Here is an 11,344-nt window from a genome sequence, read left to right as displayed (position 1 = left end):
GTACTGCGCTGTATTTTTCTATGTTCTATGTGCATCAGTATTCCCACTTAAAACTCATTCAGTATGAGTCATTATGTTTACCAAAATAACTTGGACTCGCTAGACTCAATGAATGGAAGGAACTTGTTTTGAAAACCCACTTTCTTCAGTAGTTAAAATTGATGAAAATTGCATCAACACCAATATGTAGACATTTCATTGTGGTGAACCAGAACCGTATTAGACACTAGGGACTGAATTTTAATTTTGTTTTTGGCAAAGTCTAGACTCTGTTGAGAGTTTCTTGGCTGTAAGGACTAGCAGGTTCTATTGCCCTATTTTATCAAACCCACCTCATTAATTACCTACGACATCCCTAAGGCATTTCTCACATCCAATTTCCACCCCAACTTACCCCATCTACCATTGCCAGAACAACTCATCACTCACCAGATATCCCAAAATTCATGGCATTCCTTGTGCCCATACCATCTTTAAAAGCCCAGTCGAACACAGTCAGTCCATGGATGCCCTGCACAGTTGCTGACATTTACACCAGACATGGCAGACAGGGGGAAAATTACTGAGCCACTTTGCAAGAGCTCCTGCAGGATGGAGTGACGCACATGCTGCACATTCTCTATCCTCTCCCCCTTACCACCTAGCCATGCTAGCCTTGCCTGAGCTGCCAGCCAGCTTAAAGCAGCCTTAGCTCTCAGGAGTAAATGCCCTGCACAGCAGGAAGAAAGTCAATGACCTTCTCCACTCTGTCAGGGTAAGTGTCATCATCTTCCCTCAAGTCCTCACACTTATTTCATCTCTGCTACTAGGCCCACTTCCCTCCAAGGCTCAAGCTCTGCTACAGACTGCAACACATTCCCACCGATTCTCCCTTATCCCAACCCCGACATCCCTAACCTTGTGCTGTCCCCATGTCCTCTGAGCTGCCTACTCACTCACCGGGACACCTTCCCAACTGCAGCACCAGTAATAGCTGTGCCTCCCACTCCTGCCTTCCATAATACTTGCCTCGCATTCCATGAGGCAAACAGGCCATAATAAGCCACAAGGAGTCATGATGGATGTTATTGGCACTAGAGCCAGGACACAAAAAGTAAATAGGGCAATGTGATCAGCTCAATCAAGCAATAGTGAAGCTGTACTGCTTTCCAAGAGCCCTGCAAGGCATGTGTTACTAAAGGAATCCCGGCCAACCTATAGAAGGATTCTGGCTCCTACAACAACTTCAAGCTGCTGAATGTAATGCATAGCTCCAACAGTGGAAAATAATGTATGCTTACTGCTCCTTATCTCAATTCCCGACATTTCACAGGACTTCGTAAATGCAAGGGGTTTCTGTCTGATGGCTTTCCCATCAAAAGTAAATGACTTTGAAATGCCTTCAGCATGAAGCCCTGAAACAGTGAGAAATTAATCTAATTCATTTCCAAAGTAGGAAGTATTGCAAACATTCCCAAATGGCAGTTCAGATACATGTCCACAGAGTCATCACAGTTATTTGAGAGAGAAGATTGCAAAGACTGTACTGTTGCCATTTTGTCTAGTTGTTTTATGATCCACAAGGACAGCAGTGAGAGTACTGCATTCCATAGTTCACATTCTTTCCCATGTTTGGAATATATTTGCTAATCATTCATTACATCTCACATCCTCTTAGCTCCAGGTGGCCTGTAACTATCACTGAGAAAATCAAGAGCACAAATCCATGCGCTTTTGTTTTTTGACTTAATTTTTTTTGCTACACCAACGATTTGTACATACAGACCCACAATAAATGTTTCGACAGCTGTTTCTAAAACTTTGTGCAAACTGTGTCATATGGTAAATGCATCAACATAACTGAGCAAAAATCCCTGCACTCTTATATTCTATGGTATGGGGTATTATAATGATCCACAATACTCTGACAATGTTACATAGAACTGTATAGAATTTACAGCACAGGAACATGCCACATTATCAAATCCAAAGAGAAAGAGGTAGGAGGACCCTGTGCTTCTGAATCAATGCGTGAGAGAGTATGGAGACAGTACCTTCATAAAGAGCACAACAGTGAGCAGGCCAACAGTTTCATAAAGAGCTAGGGAGAGAATGGTGTCAGCAAATTCTCAAACAATGGAGGGAGAGATGTTTGCAGTTTCATAAAGAGCAGAGAGGACATGTGTTAGAGGGCAACTGTAACAGAAGATAAAAAAATCTCGGCAATTTGAGAGAAGGGTAGTGGCAGCAGGAGATTTCTTTAAAAAGCAGCAGAGATCCTCTTCCAATGGCTTCTTCCTATCAGAGACAAAGTGTGATATCACAGGAAAACATGAAAGTAATTAGTGGATATTTCTTATATGACTCTTTTGATTGGCCAAGTGGTTTCAATCAATTAATGCTGAAGAATACAGTTATGAAATTCACTTTCAAAATATTAACATGCAAGTTAATTAACTGAATAGAACATAGAGATGGCTGGGTAGGCGAGTGTTGCAGCTGTAGTATGTGGGAGCTGGTAGACGCCAGTGTGACCACATCTACAGCAAGTTTTGGCTGCTTGAAGAACATCAGCTCACAACTGATGAGCTGAAACCACATTGTCAGCAGTAAATAGGGCATGCAGAATCAAAAAATGTACAAAAATTCACAAAGGCAGATACTACAGATAATGGACATCTGAAATAACTCCTGGCAATGCTCAGCAGGGTGGTTATTATATATGGGAGGAGAAACAGAATTCATGTTAAGAATGATTTGGAGATGCCAGTGTTGGACTGGGGTGTACAAAGTTAAAAATCACACAATATCAGATTATAGTCCAACAGGTTTAATTGGAAGCACTAGCTTTCAGAGTGTTGCTCCTTCATCACACTGCTATGAATTCTGTGTCTTATAATTGTGTACTCCACAACCAGCTGATGAAGGAGCAACACTCCGAAAGCTAATGTTTCCAATTAAACTTGTTGGACTATAACCTGGTGTTGTGTCTTTTTTAACATGTTAAGTATGCAAGTTAGCCCACCAAGCTGTTTTCAGATGTTTTGTCACCATAATGAGGCAACATCATCAGGGAGAGTCTCCGGTGAAGCGTTGGTGGTATTTCCCACCCCTCTCTTTTTAGTTCTTGGTTTCTTAAGGTGGGTGACATCATTTCCGGTTCTTTTTTCAAGGGAAGGTAGAAGGAATCTAAATCGATGTGTTTGAAAAAAAGGACCAGAAATGATATCAGCTATCTTAAGAAACCAAGACCTATAAATAGACAGGCAGGACATACCACCAGCGTTTCACTGACTCTCACTGATGATGTTACCTAGTCACAGTGACAAAATGTCTGAAAACAAACCTTCTAGCTCAGCAAGCTAACTTACATATTTATCATCAACTGGAGCTACAAATCTTCTCAAAAATTGCAGCAGAGTTCATGTTTCAGTTCAGATCACAGTTTTACCTGGAAGGAGAGCTTTAGACCTTGTGAAATACAAACGAAGGACTAAATATCTGCCCCCATTTTTCTTTCACAAATGAAATTCAAGAACACTTCTACACACAAAGGGCTGGATTTTATCTTCAATCATCAGGAGATTTGAAGAAAGGGGCCATGTAAAATCCAGTTAGTGACTTTCCCTCCACCAATCTGCCCACTCCTGGCCTGTCTGAAGTTTTCTGGGGACTTAAGGAAGGCAGAGGGTAACCCACACACCCTTATGCCTATTAAGCCCCTAAGGCAACAATTAATGGCCACTTCACGGCCTGATCCCAACCTCATCAGCTGAGAGACTCATGCCATATGGGAAGCCAGACAGCAGAGGCTGCATAGACTAGAATCAGGCAAGAGAGATTTCTCCTTGGCTGTTCTCTGGACCCACCAGAGGTCCTGCCCCAAGCTAATCAGCCCTTTAACCCTGGGATCCTGGTCATTAGAGATTGCCTGTTGTCCAAGCAGTGTCCACCGCTTTCAGCTGGTACAGATATATCAAAAGGTCAGCCATGATCTTGCTGAATGCGGAGCTTGCTTTCGGGGTTCAATGGCCAACTCCTGTTCTTCTGGACAATTCTGTCAGTAGCATGCCTTTTGAAAAAGCTACTTGGATGACAGAAAACACGACTGGATGAACAGACTGCAGCAACCTTTAGAAAATTTCTAGCTTTAGAAAATCTCTCTTCGGGGCCAAATAGAAGCAGAAGGAGACCTCTACCTGCCCCTTCAGGACCTTTGTGGGCGGCACGGTGGCACAGTGGTTAGCAAATCCCGCCTCAGGCGACTGACTGTGTGGAGTTTGCACGTTCTCCCCGTGTCTGCGTGGGTTTCCTCCGGGTGCTCCGGTTTCCTCCCACAGTCCAAAGAAGTGCAGTTTGGGTGAATTGGCCATGCTAAATTGCCCGTAGTGTTAGGTAAGGGGTAAATGTAGGGGTATGGGTGGGTTGCGCTTCGGCGGGTCGGTGTGAACTTGTTGGGCCGAAGGGCCTGTTTCCACATTGTAATGTAATCTAATCTAATCTAATCTAACCAAGGCCCTATTTCCTACATTGTGGTTACAGAAGCAAGTATGCAAGGCCAGTGCCTGCTGAGTTACTTGCCACTTTTAATGAATGCAATGTTACAAGTAAAGAAACAAAAAGCAAATACTTATGTAGGGCCTTTCACATCCTCAGGACATCCCAATCCATTTCACGGTCAATTGAGTGCTTTTGAAATTGATTTACTGTTGTAATGCAGAAACACGGCAGCCAGTTAGTGTACAAAAATCTCCCTCAACTGCAATCAAATCAGCAACCAGACAACCAGTCTTTTACATATTGCTTGAGGAATAAGTGGTGCCCAAGGCACCAGGAAAACAACCCTGTTCTTTCTCGAAGTAGCACCATGAGATTTCTGAATGCCTATGTAGGTTTAATGTTTCGTCTGAGAAACAGTTCCAAGAATCTGGAGTGAAGGTTGACTTAAAAGTTTCCCTCTGTCAGAATGCTTTCCAACATTTTGAATGATACAGTGACTCAGTGGTTAACACCGCTGCCTCACTGCACCAGTGACACAGATTTAATTCTCACCCTCTGGTGACTGTCTGTGTGGAGTTTGCACATTCTCCCAGTGTCTGCATAGGTTTCCTCCAGGTGTTCAGGCTTCCTCCCACAGTCCAAAGAGGCGCAGGTTAGATAGATCAGCCATGGGAAATGCAGGGTTACACGGATAGGAAAGGGTGTGGGTGAGGTGCTTTTCAAAGGGTTGGTGTGAACTCAATGGGCTGAATAGCCTGCAGCAATTCTATCTAATCATAAAAGGTTGCAGGTTACAGCACCAAGCAAATGCCTGTATATTGAACTCCAAATAGGTTTATGCTGGGCAGTAATGGTATGGCTTCACTGAAAGTCCTAGTTCTTAAGGCTAACAAGCCCCACACTTCCAAGCAAAAATAATAAAGAATGAAACTCCAAAACGAGTGCTTATATAAAGTACATATGTGAAAGTGGTAGAAATTGAAATGAAACAGAACACAAAGCATAAAATTCAACGTTCCTGAACTAATTTAAGAAACACATTTATAATTCATTATAAAATGCAGGAAGTACAGATGCACTGAGGGAAACCAGCAGTTTCTAAGAGGATTTCAGTGGGGACAGATTAAAGTGGATCTTTACATTTTGTAACTATATTGTGAATGTTTTTAGCCAGCTATAGTTCTGATTATACTCAGTACTCTGAAGTATTCCTTCATCTCTAGAACTTTTACCCCCACTCCCACTCCAATTCTCTCAAACTCTCTTTCCTCCCATAAGATGCTCTTTAAAAACTAGCTCTTCAGTAATGCCTCTGATACCCTCTCCTAACATCTCCTTTCATCACTCAGTGTCAAATTTTGCTTGTTAAAGCCACTTTGAAGCTGTCTTATACAAATGCAAGTTGTTTCATCTTCTCTCAGTCCACATTTTTCTAAATAGAATGTGTGCCGTACAGTACAATTAGTACCAGGTTGGATTAAAAATTGCTCAGAAGAACGAAAAGAAAGGAAGTTGCATTTCACGGCATGTCAAACTGAAGCTCTTGAAGAATGTTATGAGTTGCTAAATTCGACTCAGTCTAAATCAGTCTTAAATCAGTCTTGGCAATAGATTCACATTATCACCATTGTGCATTAACACAGAATGGTAGCCCGAAGCAGGGACGCCAATAACCAACGGCAGGGTATTGGCCTGGAACAGGAGCGGTGGAAGCTACCCAGTGTGTTATGTGGCATTAGCCAGCAGTGAGACCACATGGAGACCCCCTGCACAGGTCTGCTGAGGACAGCCTTTGGAGAAAGAGTGTAATGTTTGTCTTTCTAACTTTGTTTTCCTGACCTGTAGTTATACTGTGCATAGCTGCAATGTAACATTTTGTCTTTGTTTCTCTATTCTACAACTGAGGATTGTACCTAGTTATTGTATGCCTAAGAAGGCACCATGTGATGATGACATTGTTACACTCTAACGAATATTGTAACTGAAGGTGGCGTACCTAGGTACCTTTGTACCAAAGATGGCACTGTAAGTGTCGGCTTATACACTTTTCACTGTATTCATTTGAGTACATGACAATAAAGCTAAATTCAGAATATGTGAGGGTCCACTGTCAGAAGGATTGTTTCCAATTTGCCAGAATTTGGAACCTCAATTCAAAATCAGCAAATTTGCAGATAATTGCAGCAGTGGAATTAAATGAGACAGCTCTGAAATTACAGGTGGGCTTAACATCTCATTCAAAAGATGATGCCTCTGGCAGTAAAGCATTCCCTCAGTGAATCTTAAAATCACCTGCAACGTAAATGGACTACCTTCAGAGCTGTCACATTAGGTTTATTTGAAGAATGCAGGTGAATCTTCTCCACCCAGAAGGTAGTGAGACAATGGAATCTGCAAACACAAAGCATTGCTGAGGTGAACCGCACATTTCATTTTGAATGAGAGTGGAATTGAAAGACGTGGGGATGGGATGGGGTGAAGTTACATCATAAGGTCAGGAGTGGGGTTCGCTGATGACTACACAACGTTCAGTACAATTTACAACTCCTCAAATATGGAAGAAGTCTATGTCCAAATGCAGCAAATCCTGAACAATATCCAGACTTGTGCTGATAAGCTGTAACATTCATATCACAAAAATACCAGGTAATCACCATCATCAACAAGAGGGAAGCTAAATATTGTCCCTTAACATTCAATGACATTATCATCCCAGAATCTCCAAATATCAACATCCTGGGGGTGTTGACCATACATTGGACTGAACTAACCTTATAAATATTGTGGCTGCAACAGCAAGTCAGAGGCAATGAATTCTCCTGCAAGTAACTCACCTCCTGACTCCCCAAAGCCTGTTCACCATCTACAAGGCACAAGTCAGCAGTATGATAGAATACTGTCCACTTGCTTGGATAATTGCTGCTCCAACAACATTCAAGAATCTTCTTTTTAAAAAAATATTCATGGGACGAGGCATTGCTGGCTAGCCCAGCATTTACTGGCCATCCTGTATTGCCCAGATGGCAGTTAAGAGTCAACTATAAAATTGTTCATCTGGAGTCACATGTAGGCCAGACAAGGTAAGGATGACAGTTTCCTTCCATAAAGGACAAAAAGCACATGGGTTTTTCTGACAATCAACAATGAATTCATGGCCATCATTAGACTCTCAAATCCAGAATTTATTGAATTCAAATTCACCATCTGGGGCAACTTGAACCTGGGTCTCTGGATTAACAGTTCAATGACAAGGTAAAAACAATGACTGCAGATGCTGGAAGCCAGATTTTGGATTAGTGGTACTGGAAGGGCACAGCAGTTCAGGCAGCATCCGAGGAGCCAATTTAGGCCATCATCTCTCCTTGGCACCATCCAAGACAAAGCAACCCATTTGATTAACACCACACCCACAAATATCCATGACCAATGCACAGTAGCAGCCGTCTGTACCATCGACAAGATGCATTGTGGAAATTCATCAAGGCTCTTTAGATAGTACCTTCCAAACCTGTGACATCTAGAAAGACAAGGGCAACAGATTTATGGGAACATCATCACCTTCAAGTTCCCCTCCAAATCATTCACCATCCTGACTTGGAAGTATATCGCTGCTCCTTCAGTGTGGCTGGGTAAACATTCTGGAATGCCCTTCCCTGACAGTAATGTGGAGGTATCCAAACCAAATGTACTCTAACGGTTGAAGAAGACAGCTCACCACCACCTCCTCAATGGCAATTAGAGATGGGCAATAAATGCTGGCCAACCAGTAATGTACATATGCCATGAAGGAAAATAGGTCTGGAAGTGACTGATGAGGTGCACAAACACAAGCACAGATCTATCGGGCTGAATGGCCTGTTTCTATAATGTAAATTCGGTGCAATTTAATGTTTCCAAACACGATATAATGTGGAAAGAATAATAACATTTAAAGCAGGTTATTGTAAAGTGCTATTCATGAAGTGAAAAAAATGACACTGAATAGAGAGAAACAATGAGGCTGAAATAGCTACAGATCAGCAAGAAGAGATCTTACAAATAAAAACCAAAAGAACAGCAGATGCTGTAAATCTGAGGCTGAAACAACTTGCTGGAAAAACTCAGCAGGTCTGGCAACATCTATGGAGTGAAATCAGAGTTAACCTTTGGGGACAAGTGACCCTTCCTCAGAACTGACAGATCTCGACCCGGAAACATTAATTCTGATTTCTCTCCGCAGATGTTGGCCTGACCTGCTGAGCTTTTCCGGCAATTTCTGGTTTTGTTTGAGATCTTAGAGGCTCAGCGTTAATGTGTGCACTCAGTACTGAGTGGCTATGGGTTAATCCGCGGAGTGTCGGTCGACACAATTTCAGAGGGAGAATTAAACGCGGGGAAAGCGCAACCTGATAGAGATTCAGAAGTTGGAACAGCTTATCCAGAAAGTTAACCTAGAATGTAACGTTAAATGACAGTAGATCATAGGCACACTGATTCAAACTGGAGGTGTGTAGTGATAGGATTGATGTCAGGAAATTTCTGCAGGCATGAATATAAAATAAACTCCCAGGCAGCATGGGGAAAACGAACATTGTGGATTAACCGAAAACTAACAATTGGATGCCGTAGTGTGGTGTCAGATCTCTCCAGATGAGTGGAATGAATGCTCGGATTTGCCTTAGCCATTTACCGAGTGCATAATATTGTCCCTGAATACATGTCTGTAACACTAATAACGCATTCATATTCAATCTGACGCTTCATAAGAAAAAGGCTTAACTTACTTCTGATTAATTCAAAGTTGTCCAATTGTAATTTATCTACTGTTTAAGTAATACATTCGTATTTTGTTTTTAGTTTGCATTGCATAGCCTATTTTTAATGCAAAACAAAGACTTAGATTAAGAAAGGTCAACTAGAAATTGCCTATCCAGAAGAAAGGACGCCTTACAGATTTCCTCAGAGCACTGGGACTGATACAAACTGGTCTGAATGTAAAATGTACAGATGCAACTCCAGCCGTGGTTCACACTGACCCCTGCAGACAGATTCAAACAAGTTCATTTATTTGTTGGTATTCAACCATGTCGCGCTGGAGTGCCTGAATAATAAGATAAAGGGGCAACTGTCAGAAAGCGCTGGAAATCTCCGCAAATGACCACATTTTGGCGATACAGCTTTCTAAACCAATAAGTGAATCCTAACTCTGAGAAAGAAGGACGGAGCCGCACATATTATTCAGCAACACATCCTGTATTTTCAAGTAAGACAAATGCGCAGGGCGGCTCAGTGGTTAGCACTGCTGCCTCACAGCGCCAGGGATCCGGATTCAATTCCCGCCCCTGGCGACAGTCTGTGTGGAGTTTGCACATTCTCCCCATCTCTGCATGGGTTTCCTCACACAGACCAAAGATGTACAGGTTAGGTGAATTGTCCATAGTGTTAGGTGTAGGGGAATGGGTCTGGGTGGATTGCTCTTCGGAGGGTCGGTGTGGACTTGTTGGGCCGAAGGGCCTGTTTCCACACTGTAGGGAATCGAATCTAATCTATTGCGGAAACCAGAGCAGCCAAATAAAGAAAAGTTTCCGGTGGTTTGCCTGTATACTGAATATAAACCGTCCAAAATAAGATCCCAGTATCGGTCCCTATCATTGACAAATCCAAATCTTAGAGTAACTGCTAATTCACACAGTAAAACATTATTGGGAATGTGCACAGAATAGAGACCTGCGGAACGCTATTGTTATTCCCCATAGTCTCGCTATTTCCCTGCACGGATTTTACATTAGTCCATGTAGTAATCACTGGGTTTCTGTTAACCCGACTGGTCGAGGTATGCGTGAACAGAGAATTTCTAAATTCAAGGCAGCTCGGAAATCTCAGCTCAAACTGTTGGCTGCTGTTCCAGTTCGGACAAAGCCACAACAGAGCTCAGTGACTGGCCGTTTCAGCTCTTGCCCCTCTGCTCTTGAGCTGCCTTCCCCTCGCCGTGGGAAGGATTACCCCGACATTGCGAATGTGTTGCTGCCTTTTGAGCACTCACGACCGAAGCAGGTATTCAAAACACTGAACGGAACTGACACACGAACTGGGTTTGTTCTCAATGCGGCTGCAATGCTGCAGATTGCATGGAGACGATATAAGAAACGGAAAGATAAGTCGCACTCACATGTCAGCTTGAAGTTCGAGCGAAACTGCCTGCCCAATGGCAAAGTAGTGGAGGCAGATCATTACCACGGTGCGCTCCATTGCTGCCTCCCTCGCTGAAGTTTGGGGAAGATAGTGGGGTTCGAACAGGCGAATCTCTGGGTCTGATATACTCCCCCAAAGCTCTTCAGCCTGAGTGAATCACACGCTGCTGCATCCCGTTTAGCTTGCAACTTTATTGCCTGGATTGGAGGAAGATGTTCTCTGAATAACGGACGAGACTTGTCCTAAGGGTTACATTTATCGTTCCGCTTTGCGATTCTTCTCCCGACTTTAACCCTTCGCCCCAAGGCGTCCTCTGTCCGATGCAGCGATTCCTCTTCCTCCTCCTCTCTTCCCTGCCCTTGTCACCTCCCAGTCTTGGGCCCTCACTGTGAGCCGAGAGGGCAGTCAGTGGCGTGTGGGACCTGTTCCGGCTGATCCCTGACTCAATCACCAGCTCTCTCAGATATCCAGCACCAAAACCACATTTCCGTAAAGCAGCCCCCTTCTCGGAACATGTGACCCCTCCGGAGTCATGGTTACTGCACACACTCACACAACGGGGGTCTTTCCGCCTCTGTTTAAATCTGCGCGCAGCCGCGGGGAGTTTGCTTAGAACCATTCATAGACTGAATGAGACGCACCACTTTCTGGTCTTAACTAGCTAGTTAAATTTACAAGCCCTGACGAAGGATGA

General features: G+C 43.3%; 1 protein-coding gene across 1 annotated transcript in view; it reads right to left on the bottom strand.

The window, feature by feature from the left end:
• Nucleotides 1-11,141, bottom strand: part of LOC122556083 (multiple epidermal growth factor-like domains protein 6) — a 297,520-nt gene extending 286,379 nt beyond the window's left edge. Inside the window, exon 1 of the mRNA XM_043702517.1 lies at nucleotides 10,628-11,141. Coding sequence (XP_043558452.1) covers nucleotides 10,628-10,707 — 80 coding nt within the window. The 5' untranslated portion in view covers nucleotides 10,708-11,141. The remainder of the gene's footprint in view (nucleotides 1-10,627) is intronic.
• Between the last annotated feature and the right edge of the window lie 203 nt (nucleotides 11,142-11,344).

The sequence above is a fragment of the Chiloscyllium plagiosum genome, chromosome 13, assembly GCF_004010195.1.
Source record: "Chiloscyllium plagiosum isolate BGI_BamShark_2017 chromosome 13, ASM401019v2, whole genome shotgun sequence".
NCBI classification, from domain to species: Eukaryota; Metazoa; Chordata; class Chondrichthyes; order Orectolobiformes; family Hemiscylliidae; genus Chiloscyllium; species Chiloscyllium plagiosum.
This window is presented reverse-complemented; position numbering and strand designations above follow the sequence as displayed.